Source organism: Ahaetulla prasina, chromosome 1 (assembly GCF_028640845.1).
Source record: "Ahaetulla prasina isolate Xishuangbanna chromosome 1, ASM2864084v1, whole genome shotgun sequence".
In the NCBI taxonomy this organism is placed as follows: Eukaryota; Metazoa; Chordata; class Lepidosauria; order Squamata; family Colubridae; genus Ahaetulla; species Ahaetulla prasina.
Window position 1 is genome coordinate 305,499,917 of NC_080539.1, and position 23,496 is coordinate 305,523,412.

The 23,496-nt window shown below is 36.1% G+C and overlaps 1 protein-coding gene across 1 annotated transcript in view; it reads left to right on the forward strand.

The window, feature by feature from the left end:
- The window catches only part of INO80 (INO80 complex ATPase subunit), a 66,099-nt gene extending 53,512 nt beyond the window's left edge, over positions 1 to 12,587 (forward strand). Inside the window, exons 29-36 of the mRNA XM_058162067.1 lie at positions 1,562 to 1,634; positions 2,455 to 2,613; positions 4,797 to 4,899; positions 5,598 to 5,686; positions 6,872 to 7,027; positions 7,846 to 8,005; positions 9,364 to 9,579; positions 10,217 to 12,587. Of these exons, the coding sequence (XP_058018050.1) occupies positions 1,562 to 1,634; positions 2,455 to 2,613; positions 4,797 to 4,899; positions 5,598 to 5,686; positions 6,872 to 7,027; positions 7,846 to 8,005; positions 9,364 to 9,579; positions 10,217 to 10,422 (1,162 nt within the window). The 3' untranslated portion in view covers positions 10,423 to 12,587. The remainder of the gene's footprint in view (positions 1 to 1,561; positions 1,635 to 2,454; positions 2,614 to 4,796; positions 4,900 to 5,597; positions 5,687 to 6,871; positions 7,028 to 7,845; positions 8,006 to 9,363; positions 9,580 to 10,216) is intronic.
- Positions 12,588 to 23,496: the final 10,909 nt, after the last annotated feature.

A 23,496-nucleotide genomic window follows, 5' to 3' on the forward strand; every position in this document is an offset into this window, starting at 1 on the left:
CTACAATATTTTGTGTCTTGAATTTTCCCCCAGAACTACAAATAATGTGGAAACAAAGGAGCCAACATTTCAGACTGCCCACTCTGTTGGTATCACTGCAATGTCACTGAGCTGTTTGCAATACTTAAAAGCCCCCCCTCCCAAATTATGTTTCATAATGGGAATTCAAGTTAGAAAACAATTAATGAAAGACACTGCAATAGTTATTGTATTAGGATGTGCTTTTAAACTAATATAAAATTTGGCAAAAAATCATAAGAGGAGTTAAACCTGTTATTTTAAACTGTTACTTGAGATGGGAGAGAATGTTTACTCAGAATAAATGGATTCACTCTGTTGAGTGTTTTCGTTCCTAATTGGTTTTTCAAAAGTTAAAAAATTTGTACTGTTGAAAATACTCATTTTGCTCCAGCGTGATTTTAAAATATGGGCCCTCTTAAGAGTCACAGAAATGGATCAAGGAATCACTTGTCCTTAGAATATGTTTTACACATTGATGCAGAAATCTGATTATCCATTAAATGGAGCTTACTCCCTTTTATATGTATTTAGAACTCTAGCCTACACTGTTTTATTAGAAGAATATATGTAATATTTTGATTCCTGACTGCAACCAGAACAGTCTGGAACTAAACACACTCAAAACCATAGAAATGGTAGTGGACTTTAGGAGAAACCCTCCCATATTACCACCTCTTACAATAGTAGATGACACATTATCAAGAGTAGAGGCCTTCAAATTTCTAGGTTCTACCATATCTCACAACCTAAAACGGACACCCAACATCAAAAATATCATCAAAAAAGTACAACGAATGTTCTTTCTGCACCAACTCAGAAAGCTCAAACTGCCCAAGGAGCTGCTGATACAGTTCTACAGAGGAATTATTGAGTCTGTCATCTGCACCTCTGTAACTGTCTGGTTTGGTTCCACAACCCAACAAGACAGACACAGACTTCAGAGGATAATTAGAACTGCAGAAAAAATAATTGCTACCAACCTGCCTTCCATTGAGGACCTGTATACTGCACGAGTCAAAAAGAGGGCTGTGAAAATATTTACAGAACCTTTGCATCCTGGACATAAACTGTTTCAACTCCTACCCTCAAAACGATGCTATAGAGCACTGCACACCAGAACAACTAGACACAAGAACAGTTTTTCCCTGAACACCATCAGTCTGCTAAATAAATAATTCCCTGAACACTGTCAGACTAGTTTCTAAGTCTGCTGTTAATATTCTCATTGTTCCTATCATTCATCTCCTTCCACTTCTGACTGTATGACTGTAATCTTGTTGCTGGTATCCTTACGATTTATATTGACTGTTTCCTAATATGATTTGTTTGCTTATTTGTACCCTATGACTATCATTAAGTGTTGTACCTTATGATTCTTGACAAATGTATCTTTTCTTTTATGTACTCTGAGAGTGTGTGTACCAAGACATTCCTTGTGTGTCCAATCACACTTGGCAATAAAGAATTCTATTCTATTCATGATGTAATGCTTGTGCAGTAAAGTGATTATTACAGCTCTGTTTCTTTTACATTTCTATAGGAATGATATTTTTGTTTTCTTACTAAGCACGAGAGCTGGTGGTTTAGGCATTAATCTTACAGCTGCTGATACAGTAAGTAAACAGATTTATAATTTTCTATAATTGCACTCAGTTGACATTAAAGTAGGAAATCCCATTAATTAAGGGTGCAGACCTAGATTTTTCCAGATAAGAGCTGGAATTAATCTCATTAGTGTAGTAGCATATTATTATTATTATAATTTTAAGTGAATTATAGTGTCAAATTACACCAATACCAAAATGGGAATTTTAATAATAAAGGCATTGCCACACAGATGACGTCTATGCATTCAGTTTACCCAGTTTTCAGTAGTAATACTTCTTTCTACAGCATTTCTATTATATTATTACAAGTTACATTAAGGCAAAATAAGATATTTATTTTTTGCTTGTGATGAACAAGCAGGAACAACTTTTCAACATTTTCTCCCAGAACCTGAAGAATCAATATAATAACAAAATGCTTAATATCTAAGAATCAGCTATAATTACTCTCTTTCTCCTGTTTGTTTGTACTGTTCCAAATAACTTCACCTTCAAGATGAAGAGATAATTACGTTCTGGTGATCTTTTGCTGTAATAAGTGATCACCAAAGATCATATAGCTATATGCCCTTCTTCTTTTTCTTCCATTCTTCATGTTTTTGAACTGATAGAAATTCTTTACTGACAACAATCACAGATCTGCTTTGATTTTTTTCTGAAGTAATAAATGTGTCAAAGCAGAATAAAAGATGTGCAGTAATTTGCATCTTCCATGTAGTAACTGTAAAACAATGAAGTTTAATCCTGAAAACTCACTAAATAGGCTAGTATCCTTGTGAATAATTTAATTTTGTATATGTAACTTGTTTAAAAAATGTCCTGACAGGTCATTTTCTACGATAGTGACTGGAATCCAACAGTGGATCAACAGGCTATGGATCGAGCTCACAGGTTGGGTCAGACAAAACAAGTCACTGTGTATCGACTGATTTGTAAAGGCACTATTGAGGAACGCATCTTGCAAAGGGCTAAAGAAAAAAGTGAGGTAAGAGACCAGAATATTAATGATATATGAGATAGCTGGGAAGTGAAATTTTTGCTATTGAGATGAAAGCCATTTGTTTCTTGTGAGTGGAACTTATGTCTGATGGGAAATAACAGTTTGAAGAAAAGTTTATTCATTTATTTAAAAGTTCTGACTTACACAAACTGCTGTGTAGAAACCTGTTATTTGACAAAGTTGTGTGGCTTTTATTTGGTTATCATTAGAGTTAGTAGAACCATTGCTCTACTAGTAGAGGGTTTGCTCTATAAAGTAGCAGATAACTGCAAATTACATGATCTTAGGCTCAGGACTGTGTGGCCATTTTCTTCTTTACACAAGAAGAATATCTTCTTCCCATAATGGTCAGTTGCCCCCGGGTATCTTTCTCCTTGCTCAGTTGTAGATTTTATTAGGTTTCCTAGGCTCTTCGTGGCTTTTTCATGGCAGCTTCGCTTTTACAGTGTGACTTGCTCAGCTGGCGATGAAGGGAGTTATCCTAGTTTGTTACCAGCTCATGTTGCATCTGCTATATATAACTCTTTCATGGTCTTGGTGAAGGAGCCTCTCATTTATGCTGTTAAAGCTAACAGTACTTACAGATTCCAAGCAGCAAGTGTGAAGTATTATTCAGCAGGCCTCTTCATAGCAGATTGCAGCAAGCAATCTGGATGATGTGGGTATCCAGTGGTGTTACCAAGAGGCCTTTCTATAGAGAATTGTGCAGAGTGGAGATGCCAGCAGAAGCCATGTGGCACAAGCAGGATAACTCTCTCTGTTACCATAAGTGAGTGAGTCACTGAAGAAGATGGCCAGTACTATGAGATTTATAACAACACTGATCCAACAAGATCTGCTGTGACTAAACAAGAAGGAGAAGCAATATGGGTACTTTGCATAATGAACATGGCAATTGCCTGGACAAATTCATGCATCTTTCTTGGCAAGAGTTTTGACACTACCTTCTTCCTAGGTCTGAGAAAATGACTGACCCAGTTACACAGCTGGTTTAGTACCTAAGGCATAATTAGTACTTACACTCTCCCAGTTTCTGGCTCTTAACTACACCATTCTCTTGCACAAGCTATTTAAGTCTTAAACTATATATGTTAAACATGTGCAAAAACAGCTCTGTCATTTTGCATATATGTAATATTTGCATATATATGTAAAGTAGCAAAAAGCCAAATCCAGAACCAGAGAAACACAAACAAGGTGTGTTCTCCAATAATGACCAACTTTTTCTCTATTACTTATATTTAATATATATCTGTTAGAAAAGTTGAGTTGATGTACATATATAACATTCTAAGACTGAATTCCAATGTTGACACTGATCAGTTTGAAACATGTTTGATTTTAGCAAGGTGGTTGCATTGTACCCTTCAGACTATTCCAGATTTACCTCAGTCTGATGCTTTTCAATTGTATTGAACTACAGTCTTTGTTTCCTTCCAGCCAATGGATGTGCTGATGGGAAATGGTGGTAGCTACAATCCAATGTGTATAATGAATAGGTTGTTCAGAACATCTCATTGTTTTTGTGTTGTACACCTGTTTTCTTTAAAGTAGGATTCTTCATAAGTCTAGAATGAAGTAACAGACTCAAATTATTCTATTAATGAGAAGGAGATCTTACCAACTACCAGAATATTTTGTTTCTTCCTGTTTATAGGGTTTGTCACAGTCGTCTCACAATTGTTACTGAGTGCTCAATGCTCTGCCTCCTTTTATTTTTATCTGAACCTGAATTTAGTCATATATGTTTATGTGCATATTCAAATATGGCTAGACTGGTTTGGAACATATAACTAAGCTGCCGTTGATTTTAGTACAGAAACAGTTTTTTAAAGTTTCAACATATTGATAAACAATAATAATATTTATTTAAAATTTATTTGTTTGTTTGTTTGTATCCTGCTTTTATTATTTTTACAAATAACTCAAGATGGTGAACATATCCAACCCTCCTCCTTCTTCCTATTTTCCCCACAACAACAACCTTGTGAGGTGGGTTGGGTTAAGAGAAAGTGACTGGCCGAAAGAAGAATCTGTGTTCATAAATACCAGTCTAGTCTACAATACATTTTGAAAGGTGCTTTTTTATGTTGGGGTCTCTAAATACTGACTTAAAATTCAAATGCTGTCTCCAATATTAATATCCTGGGGTTTTGTATTGTTTTTAGATTCAGAGGATGGTGATTTCAGGTGGCAATTTCAAACCAGACACCTTGAAACCAAAGGAAGTTGTTAGTCTACTTCTGGATGATGAGGAACTTGAAAAAAAGTGTATGCTAAATCCTCTTTTCTACCTAACACATTTGTGTGACAATGTTGCTATTTTTACTTAGTATTTTGAACAAGTACTAGAATTTGAGGTGGATTAATTTTACTTTAATTTGCTGCAGAATTAAATCTTATTTTGGCATTTGATCACAATATGCATTCAAGCACTACTATGGAATATTTCTATGTTTGAAACAGAATGTGAGATTCCCCACCCCACCCCACCCCCGATTGTCTAAACTTCATACATTTCAAATACAGAAGAAGGACATTTGCTGCTGCTGCTCATTATCTAGCTAAAACCTATCAATGTAATACAGCCGGAATGATTCTTAAATGAAAATTGGCATTTTTCTCCTTTAAAACATTTAAAAATAGAAAAAACAGCCGATTTTCATTTAGAATGAAACCAAGAATACATTAGCAAGAAAAAGACTGACACTATAATTCTATCCTACCATTTGCATGTTGGTAAATGTTTATATGAGAGGCAGTTTGCATCTGATTACAGCTATTTAAAACATTATTTTCTTGGAAGCAGAGATGATCTATATTTGAAAAAGTTGTAGTTAAAAGACTAGGATAAATAATTGCAGAACTAATACAGACCTGCTTTGTAAACATTAAACTGTGTTTTAATATTTTACAATTATATTTGCATCTGTGCTGTTCATGATCTTTTCCTATATTTTTTAACACAGTGCGTCAGCGTCAGGAGGAGAAACGGCAACAGGAAGAAACAAATCGCGTCAAAGAGCGTAAACGGAAAAGGGAAAAGTATGCTGAAAAGGTATTTTGAATATTCCTTCTCCATTGTTTATATTTATAGGATTAAATGTTAGTTTTGTCTTCAGAAACTTATATTGTCTGTTCGATTCAGGTGCTTAATAGCCAGTAACTCAGCTGGAATATATTTTGATGTAAAATCACCAACGGATGGAAATCACCAATAGTTTTTAAAACATAGTCTGTCATGTATTGCACATGCACTCAAAGCTCAAGATTTGTAAACTCCTTCATAGAAAGGGGTGAGAGTCTGGTCATTATAATTTGATTAACACTGCAAACTAAAGACTGCAAGAGAGAGTGAGGGAAGAATTTTCAATGAGATCAATTTTGCTGTTTGAATGGAATTGTTCTTAAAGCTTACCCAACTTTAGAATTAACTTAAGATTTTTACATTGGCAAATAAGGTATCTTGTTATAAAAGTGTAACTATTTCCATGCAAATATTTTAATAAAAATGTTGTTAGATAATGTAATTTAATTGTAATAGTAAATTATATCATAATGTAATCAAATATAAGATATGGGACTGGCAAAATCCTTGGTTAACAGTTTTAATTGGGATCAGAATTTCCATCACTAAGCGTTGCGATCGTTACGGGAAAAATAATGTGGCTGCACCACTTAGTGGTGGCAATTTTGATAGTTCCAGTTGTGAGGCCAGGAATTCATGCTTCTCCTGCTCTTCCACATTCGCTTTGCTTCGACTCACCTGACCATGGGGGTGCTGCGACAGCTGTAACCTTGAGGACTAGGCATAAGTACCATTTGTTCAGCACTATTGTAACGTTGAACAGTCGCTGAAAAAATGGTCGCTAAGTGAAGGCTATCTGTACTTATAAAAGGCAAATAATCATGGTACATGTTTTTTCACACTTTAGAAGTGTGAAAAGTTATATCCCCCAAAGGATGGTTGCTAGGGATAAAGTTTGAGGTTTGTTTTTTCATGGACTATTGGTAAGTTTTCTAGTAGTACCTCATCCCAGCATGAGCTGTGGGACATGGTGGATTATTTTGTCTGATCTGCCAGGACTCCTAAATTAATATGGAAGTCACAGACCAGGCAATATTGTTTTTATCCTACTGCTTTGTATTGTGTGGGTATACAAACTGACATATTGTTAGCTTAATTTCTAAGGCTTTGGTATATTTCCAAGCCTCATAAATTCTTTTTATAATTTAATTGCAGAAAAAGAAGGAAGATGAGTTAGATGGGAGAAAAAGGAAAGAAGGCATCAATCTTGTGGTCCCGTTTGTTCCATCTGCAGATAATTCAAATCTTTCAGCTGATGGTGATGAGTCTTTTGTTAGTGTGGAGTCTGCCATGCCCAGCCCTTTCAGTGAGGTAAGGATATCTTTAGGAAACAACTTGACCATTTCATAAATAAAGTTATTATAATTTATAAATAAATTTATAAATGTATTAGAAAATACACATATTTATGCGACTGGTTTAGGAACAAACAAAAAATAAGAAACAAAAGCAAAGGTAAACAAGAGTAATAGAATAGGTGGTGGGAAGCAAGACCCTACTAGCTTGTCTTCTGCCCCATATTCCATGAGAATCATTGTGAAAGCACTATCATAGCTGTGGTGGTGCAGTGGTTAGAATGCATTATTGCAGACTAACTCTTGCCCACTGCCTGGAGTTCGATCCTGATCGGCTCAAGGTTGACTCAGCCTTCCATCCTTCCAAGGTCAATAAATGAGGACACAGATTGTTGGAGGCAATATGCTGACTCTGTAAACCACCTAGAGGAGCAATATAAAGCGTTGTAGAGCAATATAAAGCGTTATATAAGTTTAAGCACTATTGCTATGGCCTCTTGGAATTCTAGAAGCGAATTTGTTTATTTTTCCCATTTGTAAAGCTGCCCATGTCAAATATAGTGAATTTCAGAGACAGAGCATACAGAATTAACTTACAAAATATCTAATCTGTGTTCTTTGAAAATAGGAGGTAAAGTTCATTGAGAAGAAGATACAAGCAGTGGCTAAGGAAAGCTAAACGAGGCTAAAACAGGTGCTCAGAGGGATGTGTTTGGCACAGAGGCATTGCCAGTTGTAGCAAGAAACTTTTGAGTCATGTGTTGTCAAAAAGCATGTTTAATTTACTGGTGTAATTTAAACTAACATACAGGATTTTGTTTGTGTATGATTTAGATTTCCATCAACAGTGAGTTGCACATGGGTTCCATCCCCCCTGATGAGAGCAGCAATGACATGCTTGTGATTGTAGATGATCCAGCATCTTCTGCACCTCAGTCAAGAGCTACCAACTCCCCAGCTTCCGTCACTGGCTCCGTCTCTGACAACATGAATGGTCAGTTTTTATCTGTAACCTTGAGCTAGGAATACATGCTGGGAATTCTAGATTGCATAATACTGTGAGATTTACAAAACATTAGACAAGAGGCAATCCAGAAAAGAATGTCCTATTCAGATATGTTAGGTCAGTAAAATAGTATGTCCTGACCAATTCTTTATATGCTTGAGATGTTTACTTTTAAGTTAAATTCAGAAGTTGATACAAGCATCTACAGTGACTTACAAGTGGGAGCTGTGATTGGATTAATTCCTCAACTTGGCAAAGACATTATTAGTGCCTTCTGCCAGATCACTCTTTTTCTTCCAGTTCAGTGCCATATACACTAATGAGAAGAATAATAGTGTCCTAGCAGAGCATATGTGAATGAAGATATTGTATTTGAGATACCATTTGATCTACTTATGGGCTGTTCTTTGAAGAACATCTAATGTTTTAGATGGAGGGTTTAAAAAAACTTCTTCCTGTCCTGTTTCTCATGCTGTGTATGATCCTATACGCAGCCAGCTTTTCATCTAAACTGAAGTGCTCAACCATGGTAGCCTTTTCTCACCAGGAAAGAGTGTCAATTCCTCGGATCATGTTTGGTTCCCCTCTTCAGTACTCCGGCCACCTCTATTAGTTTCTTTTTCAAATAAACAACCAGAACTGTGCATATAGATTTGGAGATTTGTATAAGAGCATGACAGTATTGGTAATTTTATTTTCAGTCCTTTTCCAAATGATTCTTAATGTGGCATTTGCTCTTTTTTGAAACCTTGGGCATCTGGGTTAGTATCTTTATTGAGCCACATGATATGACCCTAAGGGGTTTTTTGGGGGGAGGGTTACTTAAAGCAGCTGAGACTTCATTAGTATAGATAAGTTAGTAAAAGGAATATTTTTATTGAGCCTGTTCTTTTGAAAGGAATATTTTTGGATTTTTAAGGAATATGTTTATTAAGCAGAGTGAGCTAAGCTTTTATGCACAGAACTAATTAATTTTGAATACAAATCTTGATAACTTCAAGGAAAAGTTGGATGGCTGCTGAACTGATACAAAATAGTTATGGAATATTATATTACAATGATAACTTAGGCAAGCAAGATATTTGTTCACTGTCCTTATAAATTTAATAACAATTCATAATGAAAACAGAAAGTGCAGGGATAAAGCATTCTTGTCACAAAACAATTTCTTAACTAAGAATGTGGTTTTCTGCTAACAAGCTGGTTTGGAGAATGACATATCTTTAATAAATTATACATTGTTTATCCATAAAGGAAGATCTAATTATGCTTGTTAGAGACTGTTCTGATACAGTGCTGGATGTTTACACATTTTCTTTCTTTCTTTTTTTCTTTGTTTTGTTAAGGAATTTCAGTACAAGATTTGCCTGTCACAGGAAGAGGTCATTCGGGTAGAAGTCGAGGTCGGCCCAAAAATACAAACAGTGGATCCAAAAGCACAACAAAAAGTCGGAGCCGAAAATCAACTGCAGGAAGTGCAGCTGCCATGGCGGGAGCTAAAGCAGGAGCAGCTGCTGCCTCAGCTGCAGCCTATGCAGCCTATGGGTACAACGTGTCTAAAGGTAGGCTCTGCACTTGGGGAGTTATCAGAGGAGACCCAATTTATGTCTTCCTGAAGGAATCCCTGATAGCCATATAAAATTCATATTTGATTCCAGAGAAAATTGCAGTTGGATACAGCTGCCTAGACTTCCAATCCATATCATTGTTTTTATTACCATATATTTTTAATTGGAAAGCACCCCCATTGTGGAATCACTTTGCACTAATAACATTTTCTGTTACCAAAGTAGATGATAGTTGAACAGACAACATTTGTAGGTTGTTGTTTTTTTAATTTCATTAAAATGAATGGGCTCAGATGCCTCACACTTAACTATTCTTAAATCTGCTTGGGTTTATTAAAAAGTTAGCAGTTGTCCTTTTTTTCACTGAAAGACATAGTCAATAATAATGCCTGCAGGTTTAGTACTGAGTTCACTTAAAGCAGGGGTGTCAAACTCGCGGCCCATGGGCACGTACTGACCACGCCCACCCACTTTAGCAAAGGGGGGGAAGTTATGATATGCTATGTGATGATGGTCATTGTGAGTTTCACATCTCTGACTTAAACAGTTTTGTTTCAGGTCTAATCTGTTGAGGAAGTATTTACTGTTACTACTACTACTTTGAGGTGCTCTTTTTTTTTTTCCTGGCTAGGTATGCCTTCAGGTAGCCCTCTCCAGACTCCACTTATACGACCTGCTGGACTTTCAGATTTTGGATTATCAAACGCGTCTTCCTCCTTGAGCAAAGGAAATAGTGTTTGTGGATCCTCTAAGAACTTAAGCTTAGCCAGTTCCTTGGCACCAGAAACCCCTATTCGAAAACAATATAAAGGAGCCCATATTTCAGGTGGGCGGTAGTAATTTTGAATCCCTGGAACCTATACGTGTTCACATTGGCTTTCAAAGTAGCCCACGCCTACCAGCAAAAGGGTATATAGATGATGCCTTGTTTTCATCCCATGTGGGTGTGAAGATTACTGCACTACTTGTCAAGAGGTGTTTTATGTGCACTTTCATGCATAGTCCAGATTTACTACCCTTTGCAGAATTGTGAGGAAGAGGGTCTGAGACACGGGGATGCTTGGGCTTAACTTTTCCATTGAGGATTTTTTTTTTGTAGCATTCTACAAATCATGCAGGGAAAGAATCCAACTTCTATATGGGACTGGCTGCAAGATCTCCCCCTTCATTCCTACTCATACCAGCACCCTCTACCCTCATCTTTCAGGTTTCATGGAATTCAGCTTGGTTTTAAAATAAAGAGATCAGCATATAAACTTTGGAGGTGCTCTGTAGATTCAGAGGAACCTTCTGCTCTGCATCTTTTGGAAGAAGCTGTGGAGAAATAATTGGATGGTTCTAATGTGATGAATAGTGAGATACCATAAAGAATAGAATTCAGGGAAAAGGAGAGTTTTGCACTGTGTTCTAAAAAGGATCTTTTGTCAATATCATGCATCTGGATTACTAGACTACTGTTTTATTAGTCAGCCCAACAGTAAAACAGCTTAGAGCTCTTTGTTAATGGCATTGCCAGCTCTATAATCATAGAGTGGGGGGAAAAAACTTTTAAGGTCATAATATGCGGGAGTCAGATTCATCAACATCTTTTAAGCTCCCTCACCTCCCAAATGTGTTTATATGAGTTTAAAGGTTTTAAAATAGAATGACTCTAAACAAGAATAAATCTGAGAGAGAGAAAACATCACTACTTCTCCTTTCATTGTGCCATAGAAAAGCTTTTGGATGATGATTTAGGTACCACTGTTCACTGTATTACACAAGATGAGTAATGCTGTTTTCTTTCCATTCTGGTCCTAGTTAAAGTAAAACGTCATTCATTCCAATTCATTATATGTGTATGCGCACACAGCTGGTCTTATTTGTCAGCAGTGTCCACATCCTTCAGTAGGGTTGGGTTGGATTGTTCCACTGTGGTGATCTGGCACTTGTTGAATGCTCTGTAAAACTAGTGAAGTTGTGAGAGATTAATGATGCCATTTGTGCAACTTTGCTCTGGTACTCCATTCTGAATGCACAAGAGCCCTCTGCTTTAGCATGATATGTATACGGTCCTCATTGCACTGAGATGAAGGGGGGGGCAGTTCTCTTGCCTTCATATTGACAGTAAGTGGTTGTTGTTTTTTTCTGGGCATTTCACCTTTCAAGGGAGAACCAGGTTACGAGGTGAAGATCTTAGCTAAGTCAGCAAAGGATTTTTCAGTCTCACGCACCTTGCCTGGCATCCCTCAGTGTAGAGCAAGTGCTTCCTGTTGACTTTGCTTCTGATTTGCACACCTGAAAATAGCAGAAATGAGTTCAGTTAGATTGATTTAAGAAAAAAAAATTGGAGGGATTAATTGGGTGGGGAGGGATATTTAAGTTAAATCATGAAGATTTTACCCCGCCACCCTCAGATTCACATGTGTATATACAGTGTTTAGAGGGAATCAGAAAAATGCCAAGCCTTTTTTTTCCTCTTTGAATGTGCTGTCTATTTTTATAACTGAACTTGTATATATGTATAAAAAGAGACACATCTTTCTTTTACTAACTGGAGAAAAGAATCTTAAATAAAATGGAGCAAGATAATTTTATGTAAATTCTGCTTCTGTGGTTTATTTGTTTCCGAGGAGAAAATGATCCGGTGATGGATATAAGAGGATTTCTGTTGTTGACTGCTGCTCTCTTAAATGTACCTAAGATATTGTGTGTGGACTGCCTCAAATACTTTGCAGCAGGGGTGAAATCTAAAAATTTTCCCTACCGGTTCTGTGGGCATGGCTTAATTGGTGGGCGTGGCTTGGTCAGATGACTTGGTTGGGCGTGGCCAATAACAATAAATAATAAAAATAATAAAGTATAAAAAAGAAGAGGTACCAAAAACCAACTTTCACACTTTACACCAACACAACACAACACAACACAACTGACTCACACACAATGTAAAAGCAGCTGCATTTCACACTTCACACAGCCACAAAAAGCTCAAAAACCAACTTTCACACTTTACACACAACACAACTGACACACACACACACACACACACCACACACACACACAAAATGCCACATACAGCTTTCTGAGATTTTGTGTGTTTGTGTAGTTAGAGTGAAACACTACAGAAACACACCAAATCTCAGAAAGCTGCACAAATATTTTATTATTTTATTTTATTTTATTGTGGACTTCAATTCCCAGAGTTCCTCAGCCAGCAAAGCCAGCCAGCACTAATTGATCCCTGAGGAAATAGATTAGCTAAGCAATTGATTCTGTCTGGGCTGAAAGTGAAACTGCTTTCAGGCTGCGAAAAAAGCCATGCGTTCATCAGTAATCAGGTAAGTGCCTTAGAATCTCTACTCTTACTTGTAGAAAACATGTTTGCTACAAGTAAGAATACAAGTAAGGTTCTGCTGATGAGGAACTCGGGTGAGATCGCCAGAGGAGACTGTAATTATTTTTTTTTAAAGTTTAAAGGCTCTGCCGATCTCAGCTGAGGGGCGGGATCCTCAAAGGCTTTTTTTTTTTAAAGTTTAAAGGCTCTGCCGATCTCAGCTGAGGGGCGGGATCCTCAAAGGCTTTTTTTTTACTTTTAAAGGCATGTTTTGGCTGAAGCAAAACCGGCTTTTAAAAGTTAAAAAAAAACCACCTCTGCTGATGGTGCAGCTCAGCAGAGGCAGGGGGGGTGGGACCAGGGATTTTTGTTACCGGTCCTCCGAACCAGCAGCCACCATCGCTACCAGATCGCATGAGCCGGTCCGAACTGGGAGCATTTCACCCCTGCTCTGCAGGTTATAAATGTAGCAATGTTCTCTGTTAAAAAAAATTGTTTTCGTTACTATCTGCCTTTTATATATCTACATAAATGACCATGTGTGGAAGAATATTTTGGCCAAGTATAAAAGGGCATAGACTATGTATTACTGTTGGTGAAATGGAGTGACCTGTGGCTCCAGGCCTACTGGTGACTTTCTTCTCTGCTCATCTTGGGTAGATGATATTCAGTATGAGGGTTCCCCCATTATGAAGCTTTAGGGGGCTTATAGTGGATAGAGAAGTACTAGAAATACTTGCGTTCATTGTCAAGATCTTTTAATGTGATTGTGTGCATTTTCTTTGCAAAAGTATTCTCATAAAATCCAATTTAAAGCATCTCTGAAAAATTGCTCTCAGATCTCTGCTTAAATACATCCAGCAAAAGGAGTTTTTCCCTCTCTCTTGGTTAATTAGTTCCACTATTTAATTGCTTTTGTTTTAATGTTTCTAATTAATATTCAACAGTGACACCCCTTCAGATACCCCCTTGAAGAGTGCTATTTTTTTTCTCAAAGTTAACCATTTGTGTTATTATTTTATTGCTTTAAAACATCATAAATTTTAAAAGAATATCAGAAACTCCCCAAGAAAATACAATCAATGCATTAATAATACATATTAGAAAAGCAGTAATTTTTAAGAAAGAATTAAATCTTGGCTATACAAAATAATTTTGGTCAATAACTTCATTATATCAACATATATATGAGCCATGTGGCGTTTGTCCCAATCTTGACAGAGTTTCATGACACATCTTGAGAAGTAAAGAAATAATTTTATTGGTAATAATCCTGACTGAAGAATAAGAATGCAGCTTTTAAGTCCAGTGAATAAAGAAATCCATGTTTAATAAAAACTTGTTCCAGATGTTTCCACTGTACCCTGCCTTTTCTACATCCAATGCCAGTTGGAGATTTTTTTTAAATAGTATTTATTGAAATTCCAACATATTAAAACACACAGTACAAAAAATACAATACAGGGGAAAAAAACACAGAAAAAGACATAGCAAAAATTTTCCACTAACGACAGCTTTTCTGTATCGGTATCTCTATCATAAGTTGGAGTTAGAGATTTTTTAAAACAAATGCCCATAATATCATTTAGTGGTTTAATATTACCCAATGTTTGACGCATTTTGTAAAGCCAGATTGCACAAAACAGACATTTAAGATGATGATGTTTGTAATCTACAAACTCAAGGCAGTTCTCAGAATTTTTGAACCAGTATTTAACAAAACAGGCAATAATTTACATGTTCAGCAATATCTTTATTAGATTTCAACATTAACGTTATATATGAGCTTCATTTTGAAAAAGTTGGATACACTACTAAAAAGTATCATTAGAAACATCAAATATAGGGCCAAAAAAGTAAAACATCACTGAATATCATGATATTGTGATATTGCTAATATCACATCATGATTTTTCTCTTATAGTTTTAATAATATGTTTCTTTAAATAATAAGGGTGGAACAAAATAAATAGTTCACATGTAATATTTAGATCAATATTTTTTTAATTGATTCCTATCTCAATGTCCTTTAATTCATCATTGTACATGAAAAAATAAAAATACTGATTCATTAGATCAGATTTTTGTATAAATTTTATTTAAACTATTAAGAATAGCAAAACTAGCGTGAAGAAAGAAACAAGTGCAACAAGAAAAGATAAAAAATACAATTTCTTTTGGAAATTGGAAATAAAAGTCTGATCACCAGATTATCTCTTACTCTCTAGTTACAAAAAATAGCTGCCTTTTTCTATTATCTAATGTTTTCTAATCATCAAAGCCACAAATCAAAAGTTCACATTTTCTGTTTCATACTAAAGTCTATACAGGTAATCTCGACTTACAACCACAACTGGAACTGGAATGCCTGTCGCTAAGTAGTGAGGTCATAAAGATGACTAGGTGACTACACTGTTTAGCAATGGCACTCTCCATCTTTGATCACTGAATCCCACCAATCGTTGGCCAAGGATCTACCTGTATTCAAACCATTCTGGGCATGGTCCCTCCCATCCCCAACCCTCAGAAAGCTCAGGGAGTGCCTGCTCTTCAACTCCCCCCATTCACCTATCTTCCCCCCCACCCCGCCATCACTGCCCTGCACCTTGCCTTGTGGGGCAATAAACAGCCCAGAATTGCACATTTGGGGGGGCTATTTTCAACACCTCAGCTAAATGGCTGCAAGAAGCCCCCTGAGCTAAGTGCAGAATGTCAGTGCCCTCAGAAGCCCCCAAAACATGATGCAAAGCTCAGTGCTCTGGAACAGGGGTCTTCAACCTTGGCAACTTTATGACTTGTGGACTTCAACTTCCAGAACTCTGGGAGTTGAAGTCCACAAGTCTTAACAGAGTCAAGTTTGCAGACCCCTGCACTAGGACATAGTCACACAAATTAGACCACTTTTTCCTGGCTGTTATAGATTAAATTACACGGAACAGCTTGTACAGGAGCTAACTCTTATTACTTGAGAATACTAAGGTTACAACAATGAAATATTTAAAGGGTGAAAGAAGTTTCAAGCGATTTGCTAAGAGTGATATTTGACTTTCAAAATAACATTATTTTGGAACTCTCTAAAGATGAGTAAAATGCTTTTGTTTAAAAAATGTTTTTGCTGAACAAAATAAAGTGATTGGCTATGCTAATACAGGATATTACCCCAACTAGCTGTCACATTAGAGAATTAGGGTTGTCCCTGTCTTTTTTTTCCCCAAATAATTGTGTCTTTTTACTTGGATAAATTACTTGCACTTGATTTAGATCTGTATTATAAATATAATTTTCTTGCAGGCCTTTTATCCCAGTATTAAATTTTATGCAAGGGTGTTTTTAGGCTCTTGATATATTCACACTCCTATGAGAAGATAATTTAATAGCATTACATCCAGTGTACAATGTCTCATTAATTTTGATGCAGCTTCATGATAAAATAAGATTATATCTGGGGAGATCCCCTTCGACTAGAGAAAAGTCGGTGAAATGCATTGAATTTTCTTGAGACAATCCCTAACTCTCATTTTAATCCATCTGATTCCCATCCATATATACCAGTACAACTTCATGGAATAGGGATAAATTTGGTTAGACATTCATTCACAATGAATGTCAATAGCTCTACATCAAACTAAAAAAAGATGTCTAGTGTAATATCATACCATAAGGTTCCTCTCCCTGAGTATTTATAAATGATTTGGAATTGTTAAAAAATACTAAATTTGCAGCCAATGGAAAGGGCAGGGGGGCATAGCAAACAGCTTACATGACAGTATTAAAATTGAGAAGTATCTTGGCGTGCTGGAACAAGGAAGAAATCATCAGCAAGAATTTCAATTTGGGAGAAATGCAATGTCCCAAACTGGATAGAAAAGTTAAAGATATAATTGAAGAATGAAAGGACCATACTGGATAGCTGGACATGCAGAAATAATTTGGGTGTCTTAGTGGGTCACAAGTGGAATTTAAGCCAACAGTATTTTTGAAGATTTGTCAAACTGAAGATGGGGTAGAATTATATAGGTATAGACTTGTTATAGAAGATAGGACAAGAAATAAGCAGTTGAATTTAGTTAACTTTGGTTTGGTCAGGAGAAACAATTCCTACTAGTAAAATTCTGTTGAGGTTTCAGTGCTCTTTTGTTTGGTCCAGTAGCATTTCACTTCTAGCAAAACTTAGGTTCATCTTTTCCATTTCCTCCATCCGTAAAAACATTTGTTCAATATCATTGTTGCCTTTCATGGCTTCTATGTGTATAATCCAAAATTTGTATTTGCTGTGGGAATTTAACTTCTTAAGTTTATTTTCGTATCATTGTAAGATTATATGATATATGAGCATGGGAATTTACCATTATTTTAATCTTGAATAAACCAAGTTAGCTAATGGAAATAGCTAGGTAATGGTATAGCTAGGAAAAGATTCATACCAATCATTTGAAATAGTTACAAATATTTTTGTTCTTTTGTAGACTCTTGAGTATATATGCCTGACTGCTTTTTTGGTTTGAACATAACTGGTAACACTTGCAGCAAACAAAAGTGTGCAGTATTTCAGGAACTAAGAACCCACCTTTAATTTACTGGGTTTTTTACTCTTTTCTGAGTGCAGCTGCCTTTCCCAAATGATTGCCTTTCAGTTGTATTTGATTGCAATTTAAGTAATCTGATTGTTTATGTGCAGTAAGACTAAAACTTTCAGGGAAACTAACAATAATTTTAAGGCAATAATATCCCAAGAAAAACTATCAAACCTGAAATTTAACATCTCTATTTTAATCTTAGCCAGTGTGCTAAAAAAAATGAATAAATAGAGCATATACCTTGGTTAGTACCACAACAGATGCGGTAACCTCAGGCAGAGTTCTCTAGATACAATATACTGCAGAAAATTGGCTTACAGCTGTAATAAACTTAATTCCCCAAGCAGATCCAAGTTTGATATGCTGAGTGTCACATCCATGTGCTTGCCCTAAGAACATGCAGGTGGTGGGCTTGAGAAGAATGTATGATGACCAATATAGCTATTGAATGCTTAGACACTCCATTTTGCAATCCTATACCTAGTTTTTGCACATCTGCTGCGTGAGTTGTGACCATACTGGTGACATCTTGATTGTATTCTACCTTGAATATCACACACTATACCTATTTTGTGGGATAATTCTAAAAGCTGCAGTTGATGCAAAATACAAGAGATTGCCTGCTAACCATGCAAGATTTAAGGGGTAATATTGTAGTGTTAGTGCGTTTATTGTAATGGACAATATTAATACCTGTCTTGAAAAATCTGCATTACTTTTCAAGCATGTTGAATGTTATAGAGCCCTAAATTGCTTGGGACTTAACTATTTACCATACTTCCATTGGGAACATTATAAAGTCCCTTTTGAGGATTGCCTATCTGCACATGTCTATTTTTCTGACACTTCAGTGTTACTCCTAAATTATTCAGGTCTTTGGAACTATATTTGGTGCTCATTTTAGCATTTAGAAAATTTTTTTACGATGCATCTTTTTCACCAGGCTTTTATCTACTAAATTGTTTTACTGCCCATTAGTATTGCTTTTTAGAAAAATATTTTAACAGTTTTAATCATTTAAGTTAAAATTGAATTAAATTAAATTAAATCGAATTAACAATTTAATTGTTAGCCAGGATAAAAAGGCAAGATACAAAGTAAAATAAAATACCCTTGAGAATTAAGTTCTATTGAAGTAGTGGGAATTATTTTTAAATTGATGTATCTAGGATTGTACTGTTAAAACATTCAAAGGAAACATTAATATGTTGATTCTTTTTCAGAAAAGGTTGAGTGATGTATGGCTCACAGCCTAGTCATAAGCATGCCTATTTGAAACTTGCTGCTTCCAAATAACCCCAGAAAATTTAGGCTGTAGTCTTACACTTAATAGGAAGTAAGCTGTATTTAAAAATAAATGCTTCTGATTATATACAGGATACTACTCTCATTACAGAAACAGCAAATTTTGACTATTATAAAATAGTAAAAGTACTAGGTCTGATGGCCAATACATATGTGTGTGTAGTGTATATTTCTCTGTGTGTGTGTGTGTGTGTGTATTTTATATATATATATATATATAGGTCTTTGGTTGTTCGGGTTTTCTCCCGTGTAAAATTGGAAGTGTCTTGGCGACGTTTCGACGAAGTCTCATTCGTCATCTTCAGGCTTCAGCTTCGTGCTTCTGGGAGCAATGTGTGATCGCAGCTGTTTCTTCCTTTTAACTGCTAGTGGGGGTTTGAACTGATTGGGTGGGAGCTTGGCTGTGCTCTGATTGGATGGGGGTTTTTCTGTGCTCTGATTGGCTGGGGGTGTGTCCTGTGTTGGTGGGGGCTTGGTTGTGCTCAGTCTAGTCTGTGCTGCAGGGGGATTTGAGCTGGTGAGCTGCATAGCTGTTGTTTGACACCAGACCCACACGCATAGCTGTTGTTTGACACCAGACCCACACTCACAAGGTCCACACAGGATGTCACCACCGCACATCCACCCAGAAAGCAGACCCAAACCCACACTGATCATGAAGCACGACCAAGGACCAGAAGCCAGACCGCAGCTGCAACATTAGCCATTTCAAACCCCTCCAATCCATTCATGCAGCAGACTGACACCCAGTATGAAGATGTAGCACGACCACAAAGCCAAACAACAGCTATGCAGCTCACCAGCTCAAATCCCCTGCAGCACAGACTAGACTGAGCACAACCAAGCCCCACCAACACAGGACACACCCCAGCCAATCAGAGCACAGAAAACCCCATCCAATCAGAGCACAGCCAAGCTCCCACCCAATCAGTTCAAACCCCACTAGCAGTTAAAAGGAAGAAACAGCTGCGATCACACATTGCTCCCAGAAGCACGAAGCTGAAGCCTGAAGATGACGAATGAGACTTCGTCAAACGCCGCCAAGACACTTCCAATTTTACACGGGAGAAAACCCGAACAACCAAAGACCTATATATATATATATATATATATATATATATATATATGTATGTATGTATGTATGTATATATATATATATATATATATATATATATATATATATATATATATGTATGTATGTATGTATGTATGTATGTATGTATGTATGTATGTATGTATATGTACATATTTATGTATGTATGTATGTATGTATGTATATAGTTTGATATAATATAGAAAAAAATAAAACACTATTATAGTTTCCTGTTCTGGAAAGCTTTTGTTGAAGATGGAAGCAGTGATAGGATTTGTGTTCCTTACTGATTAATTTCAGATGTTTACTACTGGCTAAAACATGAGTGAAATGCCATCTTTGTATTTCTTTACTTATTTAGTACAAATCAGATGCTGGTATCACATGCACCTCTTTTTATGTATATTATCACATTTCTGCCTAAGAGATCTTCTCCTGGTGTCCAATTAACACTTAAATTAGCAGTTGTCACTTTGGTGACTCTTGGAATTCCTTCTAATTATTACTATAAAAGGAACCATTGAGTGTCAATGCTATGACTGTTCAGATCTGATGGCTTTAAAATGGTTTTAAAATGATACAAAACCTCTCATGTGACTGCAATTATTCCTCAAACGTCAATGACTGGCATGGATTAATACATTAAATGGAATGCCTGGAGACGCACACCTTCCATTTCTCACGCAGGTACTTGTGACATCAAGGCAAGGCTTCTAAGATAAACAGCTCAGTGAACTGTCACAGAAAACTGGGCTTCCAGGTGAAAATATTCTAAGCTGAGGAGGAATGGGCAAGGCACCCATGGGGTCACATTTTACATGTATTGAAGATGCAAAAATTGCTAATGTCACAAAACAGGCAAGGATCATTGTTTGGGGGCTGGTGACTACGGATTATTTGTTCTTTCATTATTAAGCCTATGTTAAAATGTGAAGTTCACCATCTACATTTTGATTCTCTACTGATTTTTAGCAATCACATCACCAAAATTCGATGATATATGCAGGAAACTGCAGAAAAAGCATTTGGGCCTGACCATTGCCCATTCAGAGGAAACCTCAGTCCTTCTTAATTCACTGTCCCACCTCACTCCACCCTTATCAGCCATTCCCAATATCATTGCCTTTGAGATATGTTGAGATCTACACAGAATGGCTAGACTGATAATTCTGGAAAGTATAATCTTTATAGACCTGGAGGGTGCAATTTAAGGAAAGTGAATTTGCATATAAGGGTTGTTAGGGCTCTTGTACATTGCTTAGGCTATAAGCATCATATAACGATAATTTATTATTTGTGCTGTAAAGATGTCATGGATTCTTGGAGAACCTTTCCAAACCAGGTTAGAAATAGCTTTTTCTCAATCCTTGTTTTTTTTTTACTGGTTGTATCAAGTTTTACATCAAGACACTACACATAAGGGTACTTAAAATCTTATTTAGAAATTGGATTACTCAGAAGACAACTTTTAAACCAAACCAGACCATAGTCTGTTCTAACCTGGAAACTACCGATTGCCACCTTGGCAGATTCAGTCTTTTCAAATTACGATTGAGAAATTTGTACTTCTGCTCATCCCAAGTACACAAAGCATAAACATAGTATAGGTTTTTCATTTGTTGTTTTATTTCATTCCTTTCCCTTGGATCGCTGCTCTGTAATTTTAGAAATAGTGTTACTGTAATACTTGTTTTTCCTGACTCAGTATATTCTGTGAACTTGTAATACCTTTTCTAGTTTGCACTTGTAGCAGCAACAGCTTTGTCTCTAAACTATTTGCCAGCAGGTCAGACTCCCAGGAACCCATGTAATGTGTAATTATATATATTCAGTCTATAAATAATGTATTGACTTCTTGAGCCAGCTTTAAATCTTACATTACTTTTGGTGTTGACAAGTTGCAGGTACAGTATTTAATGTAACTATAATTACTCATTAGTATCTAGTCTAAATGTTTTAATTATTTTATCCTCTTAGTTACCGTTGTTGTTACTGTTATTTTCTGCTTCCTTTTGAAACCTTGCTTGCATTACAGCTTACTGAGATTGCAAGTTGAATTATTTTTATCTAAGAATGGTTCTGGGATTAGCAATGGGGGTAACTATTGTAACTGAGCCCTTCCACTTTGTTGCTGGTTCTCCTTCTCTTCTCTTTCTCCCTCCCTTTCCCAACAGTAGAGGATTTTCCAGAGAGCTAGTTCTTTGCATAATGCATCCAAAGGCATGCTGATAGAGAAAAAAATATAAGCCATAAATTTGTGTCTTTAAAAATATAACTATTATTCATGATCAGAAAATTAAATGTTCATTGGGAGAAAATGAATGATGTATGCAATATTGGATATGCTTAGGTTCAGACCTTCAGGCTTCTACTATTCCTAGTTCTAGATTTCAGAAATTAAGAGATTCGTATCCTCGTCTCTCCTGTTCTCAATTTTTTGAATGCTACAATGTGGAGATTTCACAGAAGGTTGATAAAGGCCAGTTTCGTTATTCTAAGGAAGAGGCCCTCTGTAAAATTAGAAGGTGTTGAAAAGGCACACAGGAGGTTGATTAGTCTTATGACATAAATAAAGTGGTTGGGAAGTTAATGGCAAAACCACATCAATTCTGACTATGTGTTATTAGCTATTAGACAAGTAGAGGTTTTGCCTCAATCGTCCAAGTGCTAATACATGAAGTCTATGTTTCAGTGACCTGGAAAAATGTCTATCTTTGATCCTCGGTAAAAACACTCCCTGCCTGACTGAAACTGCCTTTGATATGATCTCAACTTTAATTCCATCATATTTGAAAAAACTGTTGGATAGAATTTAGGAATGTATATGCAAACATTAAAACAATTAACAAGAAATTATTTTCTGGGAGTGGAGTGAAATAATACAAAAAGTCCTTAAGAATATTAATTCTTCAAACTGGGATCAAAGTGAAATTGAGAAAACAAACAATCCTGGAAGTATGTGTTATTATTTTTGAATTACTTAAACCACAGTTCTTAGGAATCAATTGTTATTCAACTTAGAAAAATTGAATGGAAGTTAATTTTTAATGATGATAAAATACTGTGAAAAATCAATTTAGCCATAGTAATCTAATGGCTAGAATTATAATTTAGAAAAAGACAGCCCCAAATTCATGTCTACCTTCAACCACAGAAATTCATTGGGTGACTTGGAACCAGTCATTATTACTCAGAACAACCTGTATCACAAGGTTTTTGTGGGGATTATTTGGAAAAGGAAACCTTGTGTATATCTCCTAAGTATAAAAACGTAGAACGTAAGTATGGAACGAATTTTGAAGTCAAACATTGTTATGGAACAATGTTCAAATAAGTAATCACAGATCTCACATCACTTAATACTTTCTTATTTAATTATGGCTGGATCATAAGCCTCCCTGAAAGGATAATCTTTAAATTAGCATCTAATGGCATAAGTTATCCTAAAACTGCCTTTACAGAATATTCCACTATGTTTGCGTTCTTATCAAAAACAAGTCATTAAAATGTTTGTGTATTGTTACCTTGTACATTGTCTGCTTTTTTCTTTCATCCCTCAGCAGCCTAGATTTGCATTAGTTATTTCCTCATTCTAGCTGTCATCTTCAATGCCACCACTCCAT